Below are 27,664 nucleotides of genomic sequence, written 5' to 3' on the forward strand. Positions count from 1 at the left end.
TAATGCATCTGTTGAGTAGTAAATTATAGTCATGGGATCTGTTATTTGGAAACCGGTTATTCAGAAAGCTCAAAATTTCAGGAAGGCCATCTCTGTTATATTCGTCATTGTAATCAAATGATTCCTGTTTTAAAAATGATTCCCCTTTTCTCTGTAATAATAAAACAGGACCAACTGAGATGTAATTAATCCTTATTGGAGGCAAAAAAATTCTAGTGGGTTTATTTAACATTTACATAATTTTTTGCAAACTTAAAGCATGGTGATCCAAAAAGCCTTAAGTCCTGAGCATTCTGGATAACAGATCCCATACCTGTATATGCCTCAATCTTGGCTGACTGCAGATCTTTAATAATGACCAAATTAGCTTTCATTGGGGGCACAATAGTGTGTGTGCAGAAGCAAGGGTTATGCTGATTTTTCTCCTCTGTAGATTTAAATTCTAAATATTCAAAAGCAACTGTGCTAGATGCAGTGAAGGTCGGACTGGAAGAGCATTCCAGAACTCCAGTTCAGTCACTTGCATTAATGTATATTTCATGATCAGAGGAGGAGGATACTACTGGGAATATAAAACCCGTCAGGCTAAAGGTGCTTATCAATCTGCTTTCGTTTATTTAAGGCTTCATATAATATCCTCTTACAGATTTGGAGTTTATTTACTTAATTCATGTGAGAGAACTTCAAATGATTCCCTTCATTTTGAAGATGACAGATTGAATTTAACTGTATAGTTCAAACGCCTTTTCAAGTTTTAGGATTAAAATCGCTTTCTCTCACTTCCATGTATTATTAGGGCCCAATATAAATGACATGCGTGCCTCTACGCGTTACCAAATCGCACTCACAGGCTCTTGAGATGATTACTCAGGGCTCTCAAGTTTGATTTCTACAATGAATGGTGCAGTAAAGTATAACCTGTTAGGACATTTACAACTGCTCCAAATGCATCTCAACGAGACATTTAATGAACTTCTCCCTCAGCGGGAAGGTGCTATAATGACTATAGAAATGGAATTTTTAGCTGTTGGCGCTGCCGTGCCGTTTAGAACTTCAGCCGTAGTAAACATACTTAATGAGGATATTTTTTATTGATTAGAATTTATCGGAGTCCATCAATTATGCACATCTTTGTGGCCAAGCCTATCTGAGAGCGGTGTGATCTGGAAAGTAGAGTTCTTTCTTAATAGATTTTATTTTCTCCCAGGATTTTTAATTTTTAATAATGCAAGAGAAGATTACAATAAGTTTGTATGTGAGGCTTTAAAGTGCTATTTAGCTCTCTTGTTTCATTAAGATGGTTAAAGATAATACATGAGAATGATATAAACCCCATAATGTGAGTCTTGACTTAATGTTGGGCTTGTTTGATGAAATCAGTCTATTTAAAACTTTGAATACTATTGTCTGGGCCCCAAGCTTAAGTAGCCAATTCCTCATGTGTACATAAATCGGATTCCTTTGGGCTCTTGCACATAGGAATTTTTGTGCTTTTTAAAAATGCATGATGAGCACACAAAAATTATTACCGTATATAGCATTTTGATTTAGTTTTTTTAAACACAACTCAGCATGGTTTTGTGAGTTCCAAATACAAACCCTTATTATCTTATAAATGTGCGTCAAACATGCCTGTGTGCAAGAGACCTTAGGCTAGTGCCACACAGCAGCCGAAATCAGCCTGCTGAAATATGCTGACTGATTTCAGCCCCTCTGCGGATGGCATCCCTTTCTTTTTGCATCTGGAACCATTGTGTTGGCTCCTGCGCAAGCACATTCTGCTAATTTGGGTGCAAAATGCAAACTCTTGCATTTCTTCGCAGAAATCTGCCAAGTGTGTTCTTGTTGGAGCCAACGTAATGTTTCTGGATTAGGCTATTGCCCCTATAAAGGCTGAAATCAGCATGTGTATTTCAGCCAGCTGATTTTGTCCCCCATGTAGCAGGTAACATAAATGCCATTACAATTTGTGATGTGAATGATTCTTTTCCTTCCATATATCTGAATTTTATATTATAAACCTAGTTGATCTCTTAGGGCTCTTACACATGGGCATTTCATTTCAAGTTCCACTGTGATTCCCATAGAAAGGCATTTTTAAAAGTTTAGGGGGCTAAGAGTACACTCAGGCAACAAAACGTCCTTTGTGACATTAAGAGTGTAAGAATAAGTGATCTCTAAATGGGGTTCTCAAGGTTTAAAGAAGGCTGCCATTTGTAGTCCATCAATAAACAGGGACTCATGGTAAAAGTCTGAAATAAAAAAAATTTTCTCTCACATTCACCATAAATCAGGACAAAATCTTTTGACCACTAAATGGTGTCATATCAAGCAATATGAATAACCTCTTTAAGGAAAAATCAGGGACTATGCTGGTCTCACCACATTCATATTAACCTTTATGCCCCAAGCCATTTTGGATAAAGATTTGTATCTTGAAAAATGCTTATTTTGCGAAGTTCTGCCACATTAATAATAATTAGATCCTGCTTAGATAAAAAACAAGTCAAGCCAAAAAAATCCACTAGCATAACAGGCTTATCTCCATATAGGCAAACACATGTCGCTGTATGTAAATGCTTCCTGCTGACGTGTTGCTTATATGGAGTTATATCCTAAAGCAAACTTTGCACATTTTATTACCACCTCCTGGCGCAAAGCCCCCTCCAGCCCTCCTGCCTGAGCCGCAACCCCTGCCCCGCACATATTTTCGTGGCTTCGACAAGGGGCCAGGTAGGGAAGTTGGGGTTTTTCCCTTCCCTGGTGTACTGTCGGCTCAGTCCGATCCATCCTGCACCTACAAAAGTCCTGCACCATTTCTAGTAGCGGTATTTCAAGTGAAGAGACTGCAAGCTATGTATGCGGTTAAGATTTTTCTAACTTCCTTGTTTGTATGCAGAAAAATCATGTGATTTGCAGGATTCTGGACGGCCAGGCATTTTGATTTGGCTTAATCTAAATCCTGCTGAAAAAGGCCTATCCTGGCTAAATCCAGAATTGAATCCTTGGGTTGTACCTACTGCAAACCCAATGGTGAGCTGATGCCTATACAGTATGACATGAAAATAGAAATTTTCCGGGGGGGAAATAATTTTTCTTCATAGGATTGCTTGTGCTTTGTATCATTCATGATCAGTCATGCTACAGTGTGATATTACTATGGTTCAGCGCTTGTCCTGTAAGGATGAAATAGGTTTCTCCTACTCCTTTTAATATTTCCTTTTTCCTTTCCAGACCTATTCAAGCAGGTGGCAAGCTCCACGGGATTCTGTGACCAGCGGAGATTGGGCCTGCTTTTACATGATGCAATTCAAATTCCCCGACAGCTGGGTGAAGTGGCCTCTTTTGGCGGCAGTAACATTGAACCCAGTGTCCGAAGCTGCTTTCAGTATGTAAGTACTTCATTTTTTCCCATGACTGTCTTTGTATTCAAATTGGATACAGGAAATAAATGTTCTCAAATTTTCTTCTCTGGGATTGTTTCTTTGAATTTCTCATTACAGTTTCCTCATCTCTGCCTTGGTGCTACAGTATGGGAGGCTTTATTTATTTTTAATTTGCTCACTCTGTAAAATGATTTCAGCCAGCTGCACTCCTTATGTTACCAGAGCTACAGGTCCATATTAATGGACAGCAGTTTATATTTAGATCATTTATGAATTACTTGGGAAACACCTAAGTCCAGAAACAAGTTTGCTCCTAGACGCAGAGAATGACACTTTATTTTATTATTCAAAAAATAAATCCCCTGTAAGATTTCTTCTATTGGATGAAATGTGTTGGCAGGAGGGTTAGAGGACCCTCTAAGATGTATTTTTTTTACTTATGGTATGAGGTGTATGTTACAGAACATCACTGACGCTATAATAAGTAATAACAAAATTGTTATGGTCCTTTAAGACTGCAAATGTACATTCAACATGCATCCTACTGAACTCCATTTCTGCATTTAATACCACAACATGCTGTTAAGCCTCCTGTGAGGCAGCACAGTAGAATATTTGTCATTATAGGACATTTTTCACAGCACTGCCTCCCCCAGAGCAAGCCGTAGCTGAGGGGAAAGCTAGTTCTGCTGTGAAGTATGCAGCCTAACAAATCTCTATTTTCTATGGAATATAATACAGTCTCAATTTTTACCAGTGACCCAGGGCAAGCTATTTGATCACATCGTGCCTCTGTTTACTTGAGTGTAATTGGGTGAAAAGCAATAACTTTAATAGTAGCAATGCTCCATCCTGAGCCCGCCTGCTCATCAGTTGTTACCATTCAGTGTAAATGTTTGCTTGCATTTATATAGGTGAAAGTGTTTTTCTTTGGGAGATGCCATGGTGTAATACAAATCAGATGTTGGAGCATAGGCTGCTTTATTGAATGAATGCTGCAGTGGCCTCAATGGAATTGTATTTCTCGAAACTGTAAAGTAAACTTGCTTTATTTGTCCATTTGTGTCTGCCCACTATGTTCTATCCGGAATCTACAAGCAGATAAGTCGGAACCTACTAATCATCCGAGGCATTGATTGAGATAATGTGCCTTTCGCTTGATGGGAAATGCAGCAGCAAATACTTTACAGGATTAATGGAAGTTTTTTCCTGCAAGTACAGAACAAATTTAATTGCACATATTCTTCTTTTTTGTAATCTTTTCTGAAGCAGATATACAATATTTTCTCTGAAAAGGGAAAAAAAAGTGAGCGCGTGGAAAAAGATTAGCGTTGGGCAGGAATAAAAGCGACTGCTGAAAGGTTTTCCCTGTGTAAATATTAACTCATTCTTGTTATTTAACATCAACCTTTAAAACCATACAAATGTAATCGTGATACAGGTACATTTGCACAAGCATTGTGCAGGATTTCCTTGCACACTAGACATGGAATATTAAAATCACTCGAAGACCCAGCGAGAAAATCAAAGCGTTTTCTATCTGATCTAATCAGTAAGCAGGCAGGAGATAGACAGATGAACAAGCCCATTGGGATATTAATACTCATTTCAGGTTCATTTCATTGTGATTTGATTTGCTCAGCAAAGAAATCCGTCAGGTAATACAAGTGCTTTACAGAATACATATATTGCAAAACAAAAGTTGAAATGGCAGTGCCAGAGTGATAGACCTTCTACAAAATGAGTGAGCAGATGATTACTGTTTATAAACCACATTTTATAGGGAAGATCTCTGGTGTAAGTTGCAGTTGCCACAAGTGGTTCTGGTGACACTACAAAAGAAGTCACTCGGGTTTCACTATAAATTGCTACTTGACTTTTAGGGAGGAGATTTTCACTGTGTGGGAGGTCTCACTTAAGGTGCAGCTGGAAAGTCACCCTATTAGCCATTTCTAAATATACTACTATTGCAGCATGTTTTTTGCCTTCCTGGAATATTTGGTGACCATGTGTTAACCTGCAGTGAAAAGTTATCTTTAGAAAAATGCAGCTATGTTATGGAGATTCCACTTTTCATGACACCATTTTATGCACTCATAAATAAACAGTGCTTCAGTGAGAAAATATTACTGTAACAATATTAAAATACTTTACCTTCTAGAACAACAACCATTCAATATGAAACCTGCTTTATAACAAAGAAGCAGCCATTGAAGGAAAAACATATGCCTCTAATTCCAAGCATAGGAATGTGTTATCCCACTGTAAATCAACTGCCTGTTGTTTTATTACCTCATTTTACTAATACGAGTCTAAAAAGGTTGAGTGCACTTTTTAATACGTGATAATTAATTATTGTATAAAGAGGTATTTTTGATTAAAATTGTGTTTGTATCTCAATGCGAAATATTATTACTTTGTGCAAACAAGGATAAGAACCGTGAATGAGATGTTGCTAAGAAATAAGCATTGAGTAGACGCACATCATTTCATGTTAGATTTCATTTCATAAGAGAATATTCCATTTTTAGAACATCTATGTAGCAATTTCACCCTGTTAATTCATATTTCTGTCTGTTTGAACAAGTGTGTATTGCATTATTTGTGTTTCTCTCTCATGGGTAATACATTGCCAGATCCTTGTTTTTTTTTTTCCTACATAGGTTTCTCTAGTGGAAAGAGAGTGCTATTTATTCATCTTGCTCTCTCTGCTGAGTAGTATTCCTACTACTCACTAGGGTTGCACTTGATCCGTAAAGAATTGGTTGTTCAAATGACTTACAAATAGATGTGGTCCTACTGCTTCTTATACGTCTGGATCTGCGGATACCTCACACATTCCCCAGAATGTATAGCACGTATGCGGTGTACAGAGAAGATGTTATTTGTGAAAGATAATATTTGCTGGCTTATATAGCAAAGGAATGGTTCTGTATGTGGAAGGGTAAAACCTGGGAAAATAAATTAACAATAAGAGCAATTTATAGCGTTTTAATGGAAAACAGACCCTAAACTGTGACCTACATAAGTGACAGTATTTTAATTCACTGGTCCATTTGTATTAATGAGTATTGTCTGCTGCTTTCACTCTATAAATAGTTCAATATGTTTAGTAGACAATTTAAAACACATTCAAGAAGACTCTGAATAGAACTGTCCCTTCAATATCGTACGCTGGCCTTGCGCTGGACATGCCTTTGTTTCTGCAAGCCGTTAGGAACACAATAGCAGTTTTCTGTGTGCTGGCTGAAAACCAAGTTAGGGATTTTCTCAGGCAGGGGATGTTGTGGAACATATGTTAATTAAATTGTGAGAGAAAGTCTCAACAATTATGAAGTTCTCTTGTGATTTTTGGAAAATCCGGGAGTCTCCCTGCATATTTAGTCTTTGTGTAAAAGGTGATGGTCATTTCTGCTAAAAATAACAAGAAAAGCTAGAACTGTAATATACTGTGTGCTCAGAGTTCTGTTACCACACTTTTAAATTGAATTATTTTAGGAGTTTTAATGAGACTAAAGGTGGCCATATGAGATCAACCACAAACTGTATATGTTGGACCGGTTTCTCCCTTTGTGTGATGCAATCTTCTCCAGGTGGGTTTGGGTAGTCCCCTGTTATGAGTGAAGGTTGACTTAGAGGGGCCAAACCATTATGGATGCACCAAATCCAGGATTTCGTTTTGGGATTCGGCCTTTTTCAGCAGGATTGGGCCAAATCCTTGTGCCTGGCTGAACCTAATCCGAATCCTAATTGTCATATGTTAATTAGAGGTGGGAAGGGAAATCGCTGGACTTTTCGTCACAAGGAATTAAAAAAAAGGAAAAATGTTCTTCCTTTCCCTCAACTAATTTGCATATGCAAAAATAGGGTTCGGTATTCAGATGAATCTTTCACAAAGGATTCGGGGATTCAGCCGAATCACAAATAGTGGATTCGGTGCATCCCTACAAACAATTGAGTTAAGCACAATGAAAACTGTTTATTTGTCAAGTCTTGGGTGCCAGTCTGTTTAAACTTTTACAAATATCGCGCCATCGATGACGGCACTCCATAATCAATCAGAATACACAGAACATCTAGTCATTCAAAGGTTTATTAGTGGACCAACGTTTCGATTCCGTATTGGAATCTTCGTCACAACTGTGACTATTTGTGACTAGGGTCTGATATGAAAATTGTTATAATCAAATATAATGGAAATAGTCCCACTACATGGAAAAAGTTAGCTATCATTGTTCTAGAGGAAGGCCATTTTTTATTACTTTCTTTTTCTAAACATAAATCAAGCTTTTCATATAATCACAGAATAATAATTGCATGCCTATTGTGACACATAGGTGCCTTATGAATAATGGTTTTAAATGAAAAGTATTTATATAAAATATATATCCAGAACATAAGGATGCAAAGTGGCTCTGTGATTTGCTATCTTACTTTTCCTGGCCATCCTTTGGTTTAGACTTGTGCATGTGCAGTACAATTAAGTCTTGAGGTTTTACAATACTGAGCATGTGCGAGCCTAGGTCTGTGTGTATATAGAAGCTCACCTGAATTCTGTTACTTCAAATTTGAGATTTTTTTTCCCCAATGATAAATTTGGAGAATCCGTGTTAGAAAAACTCAAATTTAATAAATAGGCCCTTTAGACATACTGTAGCATTTGATTGACCATAACTGGAGTTCTGCTAATTAATTAATACAACGTTTTAAGCATATTTAAGGAAGTCTTGTACAAGGATGAAATATCACTCAATCGATTTGCTGGTCAGTCTTGCTTTTTATTTCTTTTATATGCTAAATATGAAGTGTATTATAGTAAATATTACACACTCGCCAAAGAAAAACCACATGATGGAAACGAACTGTCGGATCATTGATTTTCATGTGCTTTCAAATAAAAATCCATTTATAAAACCTTATAATGAAAAGCAGAAAGCAGTGACTCTTTATTTTCCTAGAGGGAATGTAGGACAATCCGAAACATGCTGATTACAGTATTGTGTAGTGTTTTTGAATGAAAAAGCTCTTGTTTGTTTATTTGGCATATTGTGTGGTCCCTTGACATAAATCATGTTAGCCTTTGGCGAACAGTAATACTTTCTGCTCAACCCCCCACTTTAAGTAATGCATCGCTGTAAATGTCATCAGCTCTACCTCTGCTTCCATTTCACTTGGGTTTCACGGCCCTGTTTGTATGGTAGAGCAAACGAATGTGTCTGTATTTGTAATGCAAACACAGGCTTCAGAGATCTCTAGCTCGGTGTGTGCCCGTAGGGAAATGAAAAGCTGAAAGCAAACCCCTGTTCTGTGTAAGAAACCATTATTTTAAGGTTACCAGTTTGTAGTGGCTTTGTCTGCTTTACAGATTTCCTCTTCATTATACCTTGCAAAGATGGCAGTTGTTCTAGCCAAGCGGAGATTTGCTTACATTTCAAAGAGGTTTTGTAAGGTGTTACTCTGTAAGACAATAGACAGTAAGGAATTACATACTGCCCTTTACATTTTATAAAGTCCTGACAATAATAGTGACATTTAAAGTTACATGATACAGGTTTAATAATATTAATAATAAAACAGTAACTTGTACTTGATCCCAACTCAGATATAATTTATCCTTATTGGAAGAAAAAAAAAACAGCCTATTGGGTTGATTTAATATTAACATGATTTTCTAGTAGACTTAAGGTACGAAGATCCAAATTACAGAAAGATCCATTATCCAGACAACCTCAGGTCTCAAGGCATTCTGGGTAACAGGTCCCATACCTGTATATAAGATTGGTAACATCACAGGCATTAACAAATGTTTTATATCCATAAATGTCTAATGTGAATGTCCAACTTCCACTATAAATCAGGCTTCAATGTAAGTACCAAAAAATGTCTGTTATAGGGCCAAAAATGAATACAGCAGGTATTTCTCACCCTACATTTCAAATGTGATGGAGGTGGCAAAATTTACATCATGCAAAAAGCATTAGTATAAATACTTCACTAGAGGTGTTGAAATGCCCCAACTAGCTCTGCCAACTGGTATTGCAACTCACCATCATTCTTTCTCCAGATTTCCTACTCCAACATAATTACATAGTTAATCTGGGTTGAAAAAAGACAGGTCTTTTCAAGGGATAAAGGTCCCTTTAGGTTTACTCTGTGTTTCCTCTGAATCCTCAGTCAACTGTGTCTTATGCAATAATTGATTCCAAAAATGTTTGCCGTCTACATGCATAGTATGTGTAGAATCTTTGCAAAACGATATGCAAAAAGATATTGGGGAGCACAGCGGCAGTGGAGTTTCTATGTGTAAATATTTTTTAGTGTTTTGCATATTATGTTAGCAGTTAAGTGTATGTGTGTATTAACATGTAGGCAAGCTCTCACTCTATATATATATATATATATATATATATATATATATATATATATATATATATATATATATATATATATATATATATATATATATATATATATATATGACTCTTGTCACTTAGCAGAGGTGCAAAGTAATCTGAATGTAACAAAAGATCAGCACACTCCATTTGAGTGTAAGTAATTATATTGTCAAAACATGGCACAGTAAATCTGCCTTCCAGAAAATGTATGTTGGTTCACTGGGAGTGATCTATGTTCCTTTGAATAGGAATAGTGGTTTGTGTACCCAGTATGGCTTGAGGGATTTGCAAAGTTATCCTAGAAATGCACCCTGGAATAATTGTTTGAGGCTTGTCACTGTGTATGAACAGTGACAATTTATGACTGTGCTAGTAATGTTTGAGATGCATATCTTTATTCACACATTATATTGACACAGCTGTACATGACTGTGAGCGAGTGTATCTATCTATCTTAAAAAATGGAGCGCTCCTGGGGCTTTAAAATGATTTAATAAGCATATTGGTCCCTCAAATATTGCTAACATGAAGATATATATATATATATATATATATATATATATATATATATATATATATATATATATATATATATATCTCGTGTATCTTCTCGTATAACTTCTCATTACATGTAATAAAGTCCTGAATGGGTCTAGTTTTTCACACCCACCCCCAGACCAACACTTTGAGATTGTTATGCTGCTTGACCCCAGAAGTGACATTTTTAAAAAGACTGCAAAAAAAATAAAGAAAAATTTTAAACGGACATCCATTTGTCCATAACCCTGTAGGGTTCCCAGGGCATGGTCAAGAGAAAGTTATTTTCCATCTGAATTCCCCCATGGACCAGACCTGTTGCAGGGCTCTAGCATATAGTACGTACATAGCGCATGTCTGTTGAGTGAAAGAGAAACAATGGCTCCTGTATGCCTTTTGGAAACACAAAACCTATATATTTGAGTTGGATTGTGGCTATGAATACCGTAAGAGGTAGGGTCAGAAACCTGAGTACTGCAGGGACACAACCAGCAGAATGAAAAGAAGCTAACAATTACTTTTTTGCTGGACCTACTACCCCTCTTTGTTCTTTCTCTTATTAAAGAACAGACACAGTTTGGATTTAAGAGCAGGGAAGCCCATAGTTGAAGTTAGATAAGGTGAATGGGGAAACAAAGCATGTAGTCAGGCAAAGCAATATATTTCACTTTTGTGGGGGAGTGAACAGGTTCACAAATATTTTTGTTCATTCTGACCTGCAAGAGCCCAGCAGTGATTCCTTTATTTAAGTAAAATTCTCCGTTCCTGCCCTTTGCTAGATTTAGAGGTCATCTAGGAAATTGTACCAGCAGCTGAAAGAATGATCCGCAAGAAAGGCTTATCGTGACCTCTGCCAAGTGAAGTTAAATCTTCAAGCAATTCCCATCAGTTTGATGCATTTTAAAAGAGTCCATCTGAGTCCACTATGGTTTTTCAGTACAAATTCCATTGAGTAGTGCAGTCATCCAACCTTAGTGACAATTAACAAATTAGTATTGATTGTAGGCTACAAAATAAACCAGATATATATTTTTCTGAATTATGGTTTTCTCTGTGTGACTTTTTCTGTATGTCTAATTTATGCTGATTAACAAAAGGCAGCCTGATGCTTTTAACATCTCATTTTAATTCTGCTTGCAACATGCCGAGCGCCATTCAGTAACGAATGTATCTTTTCCTATTAAAATATGCATATTAATCAACTGCTCTAATAATGTTCTGGAATACTGATATCTGAGGAACTGTGGTCTCTTATGACTGCTTCATTATGTCTCCATATCTATGTGCATTTCTGTATTTTTCCTTTACTGTAACGATTTCTCTCCTGCACACATTTTTTTTTATTTTAGAATATTATAATTAATTTACATTAGTAGGACAAATCACTCAACTGAACAATGAAAAATAGTATGCTAATGTTAGTGCATTTTTAAACATGACAATCAAATACATTGCACTCTTCCTACATCCAAAAATATCAAACGTGCATCAGTCTAGGTGACAGCTTGAGACAAATGTTCACAGAAAATATGAAGCTCTGGGGAAAATCTCTGGATTTTGTGCTAGAGAAGACGTTTTATTTCCAGTGCAAAATTATAATTATGTTGAAGATGCCACTTTTACATAATGTCATAACCTATCCTTTTCAGAACAGGTATTTGGGATATGCTATATTAACACAGGAAATATTATAGCAATTATATTAAATATTTCAGGTGTTATGCATGATATAAGTAAACTGCAACACAGTTTGAAATTTAGTTGTATCAACATATATCTGTGCACTGGGATTTGTTATAACTTTTAAAGGCAACACAGGCAAATCTATTGGGGCTTTACAAGCAAGGTTACGATAAATGCTATTGCAGGTGGCAGGGCCGATGGAATCCTTTAGGAACGTGCCAGCGCTCATTCTGTGGGAGACCTGGGTGCACATTGGCCCACCCATTGCAAGTTACACTACTGATGATGTCCCAGTTAGGCTCAGTGTGAGAGGCTTTCCTACAAGTTGTAGTGGGGCAGTCTGTCTCAGGTCTAGCCAATAACCAGCAGTGGAGGTCAAAATCTGTTTTTCAGTGGTAAACTTTGTTGGAAATCAAATATTCTCATCCTGATTTTATGATGCATATTGTTAAATAAATGTTTCTAGGTCCTAGGTAGAAATGTCTGTTTCATTTTACTGACAATCAAGTTTTTTTCCAGGCCAATAACAAACCAGAAATTGAAGCAGCTCTGTTTCTGGATTGGATGAGGCTGGAACCGCAATCAATGGTGTGGCTGCCAGTGCTCCATAGAGTAGCTGCTGCTGAGACTGCCAAACACCAAGCCAAGTGCAACATCTGTAAGGAGTGTCCAATTATTGGATTCAGGTAATGCAAATCACTTGATGTTGTACATTCCGTTCAGTTGCATCAAAACTCTATATTGATCCAGAAGCAGGTATTTGTAGAATAAAATGATATACACCTTTGTGTGAAGAATGTATTCTGCATACTCTCTTGATTTTTCTTGTTTTTCTTCTGTAAAAAATAGATCATTGTACTGTTTTTGTATTTACTACAGCCCTAGTAATCTAGTACTGTCTACCTCTGTAATAAAGAGAGTTTGTGTAACTAGAAGTAATGAGCTCTGTATAAACAAACCTCTCTCTCTCTCGCAAGCTGCAGTTTGTGCCAGGCTTTCAGATAAGGAGGTGTTCATTATACATGAGTTTTTTCTTTAAATTGTTCATATGATTAACTATCTTTAACCCCTTCGATATTTGTTTGGAAGAGATCGTTTTTCATATGATTAACTATCTTTAACCCCTTCGATATTTGTTTGGAAGAGATAGTTGGAAGAAGATTGAAAGAACTTCCTTATCAGTCTTTTCCCTGTTCAAGCAAATCAAAAAGCAACTGAAATCTCTATTTATTGCCTACAACTAAGGATAGCTTGCAAGTGCTTGTAAGGGGATTGATTCTCTTTTTGAAAATGTGGTGAGAATCTCCAGCATGGGTGTTTTTTAAGCAAGCCTCATTTTGGACAACATAAAGTGAGTTCAGGCATATTGGTCGATGAGGTGAACAAAAACCAGATCAGCAGAAAGCCTCCGTATGTACAATTTCACTAAACAGATTTTTGTTAACTTTACCCTGATTTCCCTTTTTTTTCTTTTTCTGACCATTTTCTAATTTTCAGCCTCCTTATAGCACCTCATACTCAAGGTGTGGTCTAACCACTTATTTATACATAGGAATAATTTTTGTAGATCATTTAAAAAGGTGCATGTCATCTTTGTCCTGATACTATACTTAACCCAACAGATTTATATCCATTTTAAAAAGGATGTATCACCCCTCACATAAGCAACTGTCTGCTGTGTGTGTACTAACCCCAAGAAAGCTGACATCAGTCTCACACAACCACTGCAACTCATTATGTGTGCTTCCACAGAAGTAGGCCAGAGATATTTTTATTCTTAGAATGATAGATTTCTTTAATCTACAATGGTGTGAATGTTCTTTTTATAGTGTTCAAGCAAATTATATCCCAGCATCCCCTGAAGCAGTTTACGTGGTTTGTTTTCTATAAGATGTTACTTCATATTCTCACCAGTTTCTGAGTTTAACAGAACATTTGTTTTCTTTATGAGTACCAAGCTGAGTACACAAGCCTTTTAAGGTAGAGGGAGGTTTAATTTGTTCTTAGCCAATAACTCAAGTGCCCCTAATTAAACATCCACACAACTGCTTCGTCGGCTGCTCGTCTGTCTTGCCCAAATCTCACTGGGAACAAAATGAGGTTAGAATCTAAAATAGATGCACTGCTGGGCAAAAAAGTAATTTTAACAATAGATACCCAAGTAAAGCAGATGCAGAATCATATTTGGCTAAATCTTTTGCTTTTTGTTCACGAAACCATTGCATTGGTGTTTATTTCTGTGCGTTAAAGAGAACCGCATAGCCAATCTAAGACGATTCCCTTTACAGTAATACAAAAGGTAGCTTATTACGTTTCCCACAGAGTAATTTCTTTTCATGTGTTGTTTACCTTTTGTATTTCATTTTAACAACACGGGAAGTCCGTCTTTGCAGGATAAGAAACGTGAAACCAGGCCTTGCTTATAGTAGTGCTTTATTTGCTTTCTGAAATGTAAAATTCTTATATTGGGTGATTAAACAAGATTGTGAAAACATTTTGGCTTCTGTGAGTAATAGAAGCATCTCAGTTTTCAGTTTCAGTAGATGAACACCACAACCTTGAAATTGTAGGTACAACAGAAATATCCAACCCACTCTTGCTGGTGAAATCCAGAGCTTGTACAGAGCAGTATCTGCCTGAAAATGTGTATTGAATTGTGGACTCCTAATATTTTTGTATATTGTGTACCTAATGGTGGTCATTTATGAACTGCCATATCTTGAGCACTTCAATTCCTTCAGCTTAAACTAAAATACAAGGTCAAAAGAGAGTTGAGGCAGCATCTGCAATATTGTCTTAAAAGGCTTGCCCCATGTAATCTCATGATGGGGCAATTGTACCTTATTGATTTGATCCAGAGTAAAAATTCCAATTTCTTTGCTCATTAGTTAGTTTTAGGAAATCGTAAGAGTAAAGAGAAAACATTTAAGGGCAGATTCACTAATGGTTATACTAGCTGTTTTTGAGAATTGAGTAGACTGCTCTGAACAGTCAAACACAGTTTTGTTCTTTAGGGTGTTAAAACTCAGTGCTGCCACTCACAATCCACTACTGCAGTGCTGTCCAACGTCTGTGGTACAGAGGGCTGGAATTTTTCTGGCCTACATGGTGAAGGACTCTTAAAGTTTGATAATTCACTGCTTTACCCATGTTTCAGGTGAAATCACTTGCCAGACAAATTAATTTGCATCCTATCAGGAAGTAAGCGGTTACCTGGACCTTTGGGTTGACATGGATGTGATCTACTTAGAGACAGTATTATGGAACATTGGCCTACAACATATTTGTACTTTTCAGAACTGGTGGAAAGTTTACCTGGGGCTTTGTCAAGCTGAACCAGCTTTATAAATCAATAACAAATTTTACTCAGGAGAACTGTTGGAAAGGTTACATAGTGATGATACAGTAAATGAGACAATGTTTGTAACAAAAATTTTGAGAATAAAAAGTTTTCTCAACATTCATTTCTTTTTGCATTATGATGGATGGACAGATAAAAGGTTCAGGGAGAAAGCAGATTTTTTCTAAGTCACTTAAATATGTGTGCGTCCACACATTGAGTATCATACAGCAGGGTTGAACAGTTGCCTATATGCTGTATAATTATTTAACAGATATTATTTTTCAAATGTTTTCTTTATGGATTTTCTTTTTTGTACATGAAACTAAGCCTGTGTGTTTTAACTGTGTGCTTTTCCTTTAGGTACCGAAGTTTAAAGCACTTTAACTATGACATCTGCCAAAGCTGCTTCTTTTCTGGCCGTGTTGCAAAAGGTCACAAAATGCACTATCCAATGGTTGAATATTGCACTCCTGTAAGTAAAATGATTTAAATATAATTCTGCATGTATTCTGCAAAAGCTGTAATTGACTCAGATATTATAGTGGCTCAGACAAGCAGTAAACTAAGGGGCATATGATTATAAAGCCGTCTAGCAAATATGCCCTTCTCTGTTTCAACCTTAAAGCAACACTAAAACATATATATATATACACACACATATAAGGGGTTATTTACTAAAACTCGTGTTTTTCTGGTTGGGCTTTTTGTGGCAAAAACTCACATTTTTTCTGGAAAAAACCCCGCAAATTTTCAAGATTTATTATACCCCAATGCTGCAAAAAGCCAGAATCCGAAAACGCAGCATCTCAAACCTGTCAAGGTTATGTATAAATCAATGGCAGCTGTCCCTATGCCAGTTTGAAGATATGGTGGCCTGGCTGGATTAAGCCCCATAATCTGAAAAATTCTAGGTTTTCAGACAATAACCCGAATGTTCAGAACAATGACTGTGTTTTCTGATGATCATGCAGTTTTTGGCTGCTGTTTGTATAGTTTCTGTTGTATAATTACTTTGGTTTTACATAATTATTTAGCATGTCTGTGTTTTTACACTTAAGATACAGGTAATGCAAAATCTCTTATTTGATTTTGGTAACAATCATTTGAGAGCACTGTATTGCATGGCACAAAGATGCAGTTATCACATGAAAAATTGCCTACATTTTTCCATCAAAAATTCTTGATGTTTCCAGACGACATCTGGAGAAGATGTTCGTGATTTTGCGAAAGTTTTGAAGAATAAATTCAGAACAAAAAGATACTTTGCTAAGCACCCAAGGATGGGATATTTGCCTGTTCAAACTGTTCTAGAAGGAGATAACATGGAAACGTGAGTACCTTTTCAGTGGCTTTGATTTTAATCAACTTTACAGTTAAGGTTTAGACACTTTTAGGAGCACATTACAAATGAATTACTGTATATGTATTATAGCAGAGGTTCCAGGACATGTAGGACCTACCTGTTATTTAGGACCATAGGTGGACTTGAAAGTGCCATGGAAATGGAACTTATATTAAATGGCATTAAATGAAAAATGTTATTTTAGTAATGCCTAGGATAAAACCATTTTTCAGAAAACAGATTTGATGAACTCTGTAGTGTTGTGGTCACTGTATAAAGGAGAAGGAAAGTCTTATTCCATTTGGGGGGTGCCAAATGTTAGGCACCCCCAAGTGATTGTGTTTACTTACCTGACACCCAGGGCCGGTGCCCTATCAACAGAAAATTGCACCGGTCCAGGGGTTCTTCCAGCAAGCACCACGGAGCGTTCTTCCGGCTTATTCTTTCTTCTCGCAGCTGTGCATTCGCATTAGATCAAAATGCCAAACTTTAACTAAAAAGTTGGCTATTTCATTATACTGCGCATGCGTCTGCCCTGGGGAAAAAAAACCGAAGAAAGCCGGAAGAGGTTTGTTCCATGGTGCTTGCTGGAAGAACCCCCGGACCGGTGCAATTTTCTGCTAATAGGAGCGCTGTCCCGAGGTGTCAGGTAAGTATATATAATCATTGGGGTGCCTAATACTTAGCACCCCAAGTGGAATAAGACTTTTCTTCTCCTATAAGTAACTACAAGTAGATCACAATTTTTTTCCCCACTGTTTTATAGGTATATATTTATCCTCCTTTTTTCTGGCTTCCATTGTAAAAATGCTAAAGTTTATACATTTATGTGAGGGTTACCGGTTTGATTTTTAATGATGCCCCCAGTGTTCTGTCAGTATATATAGAACTTTTACCCTTTTTGTAATTCAGTTATGTTTCCTTTACTATTAGTTTTCCTAAAGGGAACACATAGGATAATAGAGTGCTATTATAATGATATTGGCAATACTTTCACTGCTAATATCTTGAAAAGTAACCTGAGAGCCCCCTGCTGTTTGGCTCCGGTAAGGGCAGAGCAGTGTAGCAAATGCAAGCAAGTGTAGTAAATGCATGCATTAACAGTATTTATTATGTTTAATAATTATGCACAGTTCAAACATTTAACACATGTTCTTGATAGTAGCATTAAGGGCCAGGTCTACTGTCATTTTTAATCTCTCTTTTTTTTTTTTTTTTTCCTCCTTGCCAAAACTTATAATTTTAATATAAAGCTGTTAACATTTCTCCAATTTAACAGGGCTTTTCACTGCCTCAGACCAGGCAAATACTTTTAGTACAAAACCAAAAAATTTTGGGAGGAAAAATGTAAAACTCCTAAATGTGACTTTTCATAAATAGGAAAATATTCAAACGTGGAGAAAGAAAACACCCTTTTCACTCAAATGTCCATTGTGGGAAACATTGTTGGAATGTTAGTAAATCTGCCCAGAAAGTAATTTTTTAAATTTTTTCCCTAAGCAATACAATATATAAAAAGAGTGTCTGTAGAACACAGTAGTTATAGGAATATTGTTACTTTAACTGCCTGTTGTTCAAGCTTTTATTTAAGTTGTTATTCTCATTTTGCCATTGGCTGCTTTATTTGGCCTTCATGTTTATCCAATACCATTCCATCTTTTTGTTCTGTTTTGTTCTCTTAGAGATTCCTGCCTTTCTCTTCACCTCCCCATTTTTTGTCTTTCAGTCCTGTTACTCTGATCAACTTCTGGCCAGTAGATTCTGCGTGAGTACTTTTATTTTTGCGCTACTGCTGTGCTTGCTGCCTCCATGCGCTCTTTCTTTTTTTCATGTGCTCATTCTCACATTTTTGTTTGACAGTGTACTTGTGAGTGTGCAGTTTAAGCCGTTATAAAAAGTGGAACGTATTGGTGTTTTTAACTTGGACTCTCACAGCATTAGACATCAAGATCATTTATTCAACATTTTCTTTTGATCACATTATACTTTGTTCTGTATACTGACTATGTTATGTTTTAACTTACCAAATTAAATATCACATAGTTTAGTTTTAGTACATTTTGTAAATATTAAAATGTCTGAAAATGCTCTCCTATATAGCAGCAGTATATTTTCTCTGTAGTACATAAATGGATTTGTAGTAATTCACCATGCCTTGTTTTGTACAAAGCTGGTCTGAGTGATGATTCACAATGTCCTTTACTTTCCACTTTTTTATCTCTTTGAAGCTCTATGTTGTAACATTTGTGTTAGAAATATCACTAACCCCTAAAACTCTTGAGTACTGTCTAATTAGTAATTACTATAGTGTCTCAATTACAGTTATAGCTTTAAAAGATGATAGATCAGTAGCTGAGCACTGTAGAGGAAAACAAAGTTCCTTCTGCTATTACTGAACTGCAGTCACCATCATGGCTAGTTATGTCTAGTAATATTGACATATAGGTGTTGTAACTTTTGTGGAAATAGTGTTTCTATTGGCGAAGTACATGAACTGTTCTGCAAATGGTTTTCTGTGTCACCACTGCTTTCTGCCAATGTACCCCTGCAGAAAAACTCTTGTCCCATTTGCTTATAGACATGGGTGTCCGCAGAAAATTTTCCAGGGGGAGGAGGAGGCAAAGGAATCGCACAAATTACTTGTATCAATATTTTGGTTTCAGAATCTACAAAGCTTTTCTATAATATTTAAAGTAGTACAAATTGCATACATATAGCATTCTCATTCTGTTACTGAAACTTTACCATCAATTGGATCATTCAAATTTGGCGCAGCATGTGGTTGGCCTAATCAGGCTTAGATATGCTCATTTAGTGACATCTCAAAGCAAGCAGATATTGCAGTGTATGGCCTGCTTAACTGTATTCAGTTGTGCAGTCACAGGATTTGCATAAGAGACCAAACAACAAACCGTTTACAAGGTGATTTTTTCATAACATTCTATATTTTAAAGAGTATATTTTAAACCCCAGCCTAGTAAGGGTCAAGGGTGTCTGCTCTCTGGATTTACATTTTGACTTTTTGCTCTTTCACAAAGATCGCCAGCATCAGGGTCGGACTGGGCCGACCGGACACCGGGAAAATACCCGGTGGGCCCCTAGCTCTTGTGGGCCCCGCCGGCAGAGATCCGCACTTTTTGACACCTCCTCTCTTCCTGCTGCAACCTGCTCTGCTCCCGGTCACGGCAAAAACTAAATGGGGGGGGGGGGCTGAGGCAGCAGCCCCGGTGGGCCCTGGTCCCCCCAGTCCTACCCTGGTCAGCATTATACCTACACACACATTATTCTGTGCTAATTCATGACATGTACTTTTACTACTATGGCATGTACATTTAGAAAGGCAAGTCAGTCCGTCAGATAAAATAGCCAGCTTGCTAGTCTGTCTATAACCAAAGAAGTGCATACATTCAAGAGAAATAAAAATGTTCATGTGAGAGTGGACAAACTGATTATTAATCAACTTTTTAAAGTAACGACAGCAGGAAGAAGTGTACAACAAATTTCCTTTACTTTGGCTGCCAACAACCTTCTTTCTAGGTGGTTGGCAAAGGGGTTAACAACATTCAGGAGTGTAGAATTTATGTTTATAGATTCTGTTAGCTAGGGGAAAGCTGCATTATTACCAGAGTGTGTGGTGGTTTAGAAGGCCAAGGGTTAAAAGATCCAAATAGAAGGCATGATAGTACAGTACTTGTGTGGGGAGGAATAGGCAAAGGTGGGCTTAAAGCAGTAACAAACAGGTAGAAGAAGAACAGGAGCGAAAGGGGCTTAGGTTCAAATATATAGATATATTAATATCAAAAATCTAATAAATATTATAGATATTTATAGCTATACAAATATATAGAGCAGTGAGGAGGCATAGGGATATTAGATACTGAGAGATGATTGTGGAGTAAATCAGTGTGAAAATATCAATATAAATATGAGAAGTTAATAGAGTTAAAAGACTCAATTAGACAGTGGGATAAGGAACTGAAGGAGTCAATCTGCTTTTGTGGCAAATGTCCTGGAGAGAATGGTTGTAGCCAAACTAACACCCAACTTGCATCTTTAAGATTTAATATTGGGAAAATAAGTATTTACACAGCTATCTATACACAAGTGTATTTATACTCTCACAACACACACACTTTGTCAGATGCCCGCCTACTCTGATTTTCTTCTTCCTCACACAGAGGAGGGACAGGAAGGTTACTGAGGGAAGGGACGGACCTAAAACTAAACTGCATGAGAATAGGCAGCAAAGTTATCTGAATAGATTTGGGATGATCCATTTTTGAAGGGGTGCTAATCCCAGGATTTAAACCTTGCTTAAACGTGTGGCAGCTCTTTAATGTAAATCTTAATAAATGTGTTCAAATAACAAAGCACAAAATAAAAGAATATATATGTGAAGAGAATATAATTTATTATTAAGTACAAATCCAAGAGGGGGGCAAGTGCCCCCCTTGCCCTATTTGTGGACTCCCATGCTTATAGCCCTTCTCCATTCTCAGATGATTGTAACCAATATATTCACTTTGATAGTGAATGTAATAACAGGTTCTGAAGAGTCAATGAATTAAACATTCTTGACTGCAGATCAATGAGTGGGCTAGCCACCATAGGAGGGTAGTTAGGGGCCTGGACTAAATACTGGTGGAAAAAACAAATTGACTTCACTAACTTAGACTTACTTAAGGGGTAATAACATTAAGATCTGGGAAAGGGCTTATATTTTGTCCTATATGTTCATGGAACTATGGCTAAAAGAACAGCATTTTATTTTCCTAAATCTGTAATGTTACTTTGAGCCAAGTGTGGGCCATGAGCAACTGTAAATGTTGGACTTCAAAGGGGGGGCTTGAACTGAAAAAGTAAAAACAGCATGTAAACCTGTATTCTCCATACAGTAAAAACGGTGGAAAATCTGGAGGGAAACTTCAGATTAAGAATGTGGTTTTACCTAAAACATCTCTACACCCCCTGTAGCTTGTGTCCTTGAACTAGGACGTTGCATAAAACTTAGCTTGGTTGCATTTAGTTTATTGTTTTCTTTTCAGTGCCCTTCTAGGAAATATTTAAGGACTGTTCTTATAGGCTTCCTCCTTAATCTTTTCTTAAATTTCACATTCTCATTTAAAAACAGAAAAAAACACATGTGATGCATGTTTAGGAGTAGTCTCAAGTGTAATGGATGATTGTGATGATGGCATTACCCTATCTTGGACTGGGGTTGCTGTGAGTAGTTCTGTCTACATTTTTTTAGATAAAATAAAAGATATTGGCTGCTCAGTATGTCTATATGTGGGAGTGGCTGTTTAGGTGACTGCTGTATTATATAGTGCCAAAACATTTCTCATCACATTAGTGCTTGTACCAGTGAAATGTATATACTATACAACTTATGTTCCCTGTCAAACTAAGGCCATTTCATCAGGAACCAATTAACCTGCCTGTATGTGCGTGAGTGTGAGCGAGTAAACTGGAGAACACAGTGATAAATCTCTCAAAGCCATAGGGAAAACTTGTAAACTCCTTGCAGACAGTGCTTTGGTCAGTACCCTAAGGGTGGTGGCAGATGGGTAGATTAGTCGCCCAGTGAGAAATCTCCTCTACTGCGGGTGACTAATCTCCCCAAACTGCCTTCCCGCCGGCAAGAATACAAATCACTGGCGGGATCACTTTGGAAATCTGAAGTGATCCAGCCGGCGATTCGTATTCTTGCTGGTGGGAAGGCAGTTTGGGGAGATTAGTCACCCGCAGTAGAGGAGATTTGTCACCCAGTCGCCCGCAGTAAAGGAGATTTGTTGCTGGGCGACTAATCTCCCCGTCTGCCACCACCCTAATAAAGCTGCAAGACAGAAATGCTAACCACTATGCCACCATGTTGTCCTCAAGGGATGGGTATTTAGACTCCCTGGGCTTCCATTTGTTTAAATGGGAACTATCGGGAAAATGAAAATTTAATATAAGCTTCAGCATACGGAAATAAGGGACGTTCTAAATACAGTCAATTAAAAGTTCTGCATCGGTTCTGAAATAATCAAGTTTATCTTTACTATCCCTCTCTCAGCATCTGTTTCTCTTCATTCTGTCTTCTTGCAGCAGTTGGATGTCAGATGTTCAGTGACAGTTAGATCCAATATATCTTATAGGGGGGGGGCTTCCTTCCCTAGCAGATGTATTAGAGCTCACTTAAATAACTGATTCCAGTACAAACAAAATCTAACAAAATAACTGCATTTTGCACAAATTCTGCATGTAGAGACAATGTCTCATGATTTTAATGGAGTGAGCTCTAATACATCTTCTAGGCAAAACGAGCCGCATAAGATATATTGGATCTAACTGTCAATAATTATCTGAGACCCAACAGCTGTATGAAGAGAGAATGAAGAGAAACAGATGCTGAGAGAGGAATAGTGAAGATAAACTTGATAATTTCAGAAACAGTACAGAATTTTTAATTGATTGTATTTAGAAATGTTATTATTTCAGTATGATGAAGCTTATATTAAATGTTCATTTTTCGCGATTGTTCCCCTTTAAAGGTTTGGGCTCCATTTATAAAAAATATCTTGAGTGTTGTTCCAATTTGTTTGCTGATGTAGAGTTAATAGACAGAAGCTTCAAGACAAGATAAGGGCTACCATTCATTCTGTACTTTTTCCCTTTGATAATTCTATATAATTTAAGGTTCTTTTAATTTGTTCCCAATTTTAAAAGCAGTTGTTTTCTTTGAAAGTACAGTTCGGAAGTTCTGATAAATCATATTTCGTGAAAAACTGAATGCTTTTTTTTATTTATAATAGAGTAATCTTTATATAAGCTGACCTATTCCACAGTTCAAATACATTCAATGAAAAATAACATTTTAGAAATCCATTAGTGTTTCTGCTCTGTCAAAAAGTTGTAATTTTCTTCATATTTCTTGTGGTCTTATATTATCTAATACAAAATTATAATATTCTGGAAATGTTTAACCAAAAGACTTAAGAAACGTATAAGTTGCACCTGCCAACATGGGTCTTGAATTCAGGCATTCAGCATTTATCTGATATACACATTAGCAAAAGCGTAAAGAGCATATAACCCTTTGTCCTTATTCATCTCTATTGCTATTGATCCTTTAAAAGTCTATGACAAAATAGTTCAGTTCTATCTGTAATGTCCGAGAGGTAAAAATAAAAATTGACTGGGAATGGCAGTTTCATCTAATATCCAATGAAGAAAATGAAGAATGTTTTTAAGGAACCCTTTGGTTTTTAAAATAATGCTTATTTTTTTGCATCTCCCTATAAGCAATAACACATTACTGTGTCTCATTATAAGAAATGGCAATTTGATTTCTATGGGAACTTTACATAATTTTTGATATCAGACTATACTATTTACTGTGGAATAGGAAGGGACTGTAGTGCTGTATATTTAATATTTAAGCTGAAATAGTACATAACTTAATTCATGGTACCGTATATGCATGTTCAACAAAACTTTGGGTGGTTACAGGTGAATATTTTAAGTCCCTAAACCCTAGCACCCCATAGTACTTAGTTTCTCAGATTGTTGCAATCTTTCCAAGAAATTAGGAAACCTCAGAACCAGTGTGATTTTACCCAAAGCCTCTTTAGGCTTTATAATGATGTACCTAGTTTCTCATCAAGGGTGCCCCAAGATTTTTCCATTGCCTACAACTATAATATTTATGCATATGTTGCAATTTTTAGAAAAGTTGGTTTATTGCAGAGAGATAAACAAAAGGAACACCAAGAGCCCCAATAGTGTAATATGTATTGGTAAGGGATAATGAAATAAGAGTAGATTACATATACTCACAAACCAGGGTTACCAATAGGCAACCACTGTAAAGGCACGTGGGGAGAATGTCCTGACCCACTCAGGATTAAGAAGTCGCTCTCTGTAGATAGAAAAAGGGTATCAACCCTCCACCCAGGGTGGACTTAGTATTGTATAATAAGAACAGAGGCGCCAAAAGAATAAAAGGATATAAACGAGTTTAAAAACCAAAACTTGGTAATCAGAGGAGGCAGTAGTGGACTTACCTCCTCCAAGCAGACACAAAACGACTGTAATTAAGCAGTCAAAATTTATTAACGAACTCCAATCAGTACAACGCGTTTCACGGGCTCAGACCCGCTTCTTCAGGCAATAAACATAGGAGTTACAGCATCTGGCAGTAGTATACACACTGTTGACAGAGGCGCTAAGTGTGTATACTACTGCCAGATGCTGTAACTCCTATGTTTATTGCCTGAAGAAGCCGGTCTGAGCCCGTGAAACGCGTTGTACTGATTGGAGTTCGTTAATAAGTTTTGACTGCTTAATTACAGTCGTTTTGTGTCTGCTTGGAGGAGGTAAGTCCACTACTGCCTCCTCTGATTACCAAGTTTTGGTTTTTAAACTCGTTTATATCCTTTTATTCTTTTGGCGCCTCTGCTCTTTTTATACAATGTTTATTGCAGAGAGCTGTCATTTTCTTCTTGACTGAAGGCTCTGCTTCTCACAATAACCACCTACAAACAACCAAGGGATTTTTATGTTTTACAGAATATCGCTGGTTTTACTAAAAAGATTTAATCCAACAAAAATTCGAACTTAAATCTGTGTGGGACAACATACTCTGCTGGCTTCATGTAAAACGTGTAAACTAAAATATATGTTTTATATGATGACCCTGATTGGCATTCACACTTGTTACCTTCTTGACCACCAGCTGTTCATACTTTCTTGGATACACATGTTATGATATTCATGTAGAGAATGTCCCCCTTACTCATAAGAATAAGCAAAGCTAAAAGCACAACTTCCCATCATACATGCTTTTACCTTAATTCACATTTCAAAATTTCCCTTTTTTGACTAAAGTTTTTTTTGAGGCCTTAAGGTAAATTAGAAAAAGTTGCATTTGCTCCATCACCTAGATCAATGCTATGGCATCTGTGATTTTATAGCAGTGCCATTTCATTTGAATCTTCTTAAAGATTGTATCAGAATTCTTTATCTCGAGTGTTACCATGTCCAACAGCCAGCGGTTGTTTTCAGGCTCACACATCTTTTTTCACAGATTGTGTCACTTTGACAAATGGCCATGGTACTTTACTTAACTTTCTTAATGTGAAGATTGAATTGTGTTTAAACTCTTCTTTCCACAGCCCTGCCTCATCTCCCCAGCTTTCACATGATGATACACATTTACGAATTGAACATTATGCTAGCAGGTAAACTTCTAGACACACTTGAGCCGCTTTTTCAATCCTTTGGTTTCTTCTTTTTGAAACTATTTCCACTCCTTCTGTGCCCCACATTTTCAGACATTTTTTTACCTTTGAGTTAGCAGAACCTGACAAATAGCATTAAAATATCATGCATGTAAAAGTAATCAATGTGTATCTGACTATATAGTATTTTTCTTAGACTGACAGATGCCCTTTATCTTATAAGATGTGCAAGTTATTTGCAAATTCCTATATTGTTTTTTTTTTTTTTTTCAATTTCCAAAATTCTTTGTAGTTTTGTACAATGATTTAAAGTAAAATATATTTTTTTATGTTTAACAGAATCTCTGATGATCAACAAAATAAAAATAAGTAATAACGTTAACTGAATATTTGGCTGGTACAAAAGGGGGAAAAAAATCCTAAACATCAAACAGCTATCGATTTAATAGAATCGATGAGCCAACTCAATCAATTTGATCAAAATATTTATATATCATTTACTTTATAGCTTTGTTGGATTCAGTACCTTTGGCCTCCAAAGTAGCACCTGGCTTGACATATCTAATAATATAATAGGACGTTTTCTGGGTTGAAAGTTAGATTTGATCAATATCTATATGTAAATGCATTAGTCCTATTCCTCGTTTTTATTTCTCTGCTTATTAAAGTCTTGATTGATGATGACTGAAGTATAGATAACACAGTTGGGGAAGGAACAACAAATTATTGTCCTTGCACCAGAAAGGAGTTTTAATTTTACCATAAAAACAGAAAATATTACATCCTGTATATTGTGCTTGTGTATTTTAGTGCATATTGCAATATGTATTGTTTCTGAATAGTATAGTTATATTTATGAATTTCAATACTATTTAAAAAAAAAACAACCATCTGTATTTCACTTAGTGGAGATTTCTTGTTTCTGTTATTGCACCTTGAAGCTCTTAAAGTGGACCTGTCCCCGAGACACAAAAATCTGTATAAAAAAAAGTCCTTTTCAAATTAAACATGCAATCCAACTTCTATTTTTTATTAAAGCATTCATAGCTGTTGTAAGCTCATTTAAAAATGTCAGCTATCAATCAAATATTGTCTGCCACGCCTCTATGCCTTAGGCATAGAGGCAGGGCAGGCAATTACTTTCACTTTCCATTCAGCACTTCCTAGATGTCACTGCTCTCCCCACATTCCTCCGTTCTCTTCACCATTTAATTGTGTAGCCAGGTCATGGGGATGGACATCAGGTCCCCATTCTGGTGCACAAACAAGATTTTGAAATGATACAAGGCTTGCCTTAATAACAGTGTCCACAAAATGCTCCTGCCTGCTTGCTATAATTATGAATTCCCAGACTGAAGGAAACACGATTCAAATAATTTCTATAGTGTAATTAAAGTTTATTTTGCTTGACTAACGTGATAAAATCGGATTTTGAATATTTGTGTTCGTGTTAAAATAGGCATTTGAATATTTGTTTGGGTGACGGGTCCCCTTTAACACACAAAAGTGGAATAGGTATCTTTGACAAGCAGCTATGGAACACTGAACAAATAAATAAGATAATAATAATTAGGGACAGAAATGGTTATGCTTTCCATTGGATTTTTGTATTCACAATGCTGTGTCTGTAACTATGTAAAAGTCAAGTCCCAGTCTTAACCATTACATCTAAGGCTTTGTGAAATCATTTCTAAATATGTAATTATTATTTCATTTCTTCTACTACTACTCCCATTCTAAAATGGAATGAGTTT

General features: G+C 36.6%; 1 protein-coding gene across 8 annotated transcripts in view; it reads left to right on the top strand.

Moving 5' to 3' along the window:
- The window catches only part of dmd.1.L (dystrophin, gene 1 L homeolog), a 1,148,817-nt gene that overhangs the window by 1,089,549 nt on the left and 31,604 nt on the right, over positions 1-27,664 (top strand). For 7 of the 8 annotated variants that reach the window (XM_018244936.2, XM_018244933.2, XM_041580924.1 and 4 more), the window contains 6 exon segments: positions 3,235-3,392; positions 12,521-12,687; positions 15,705-15,816; positions 16,538-16,674; positions 18,413-18,451; positions 25,845-25,910. In XM_018244936.2, coding sequence (XP_018100425.1) covers positions 3,235-3,392; positions 12,521-12,687; positions 15,705-15,816; positions 16,538-16,674; positions 18,413-18,451; positions 25,845-25,910 — 679 coding nt within the window. 8 annotated transcript variants of the gene reach the window in all.

Source organism: Xenopus laevis, chromosome 2L (assembly GCF_017654675.1).
Source record: "Xenopus laevis strain J_2021 chromosome 2L, Xenopus_laevis_v10.1, whole genome shotgun sequence".
In the NCBI taxonomy this organism is placed as follows: domain Eukaryota; kingdom Metazoa; phylum Chordata; class Amphibia; order Anura; family Pipidae; genus Xenopus; species Xenopus laevis.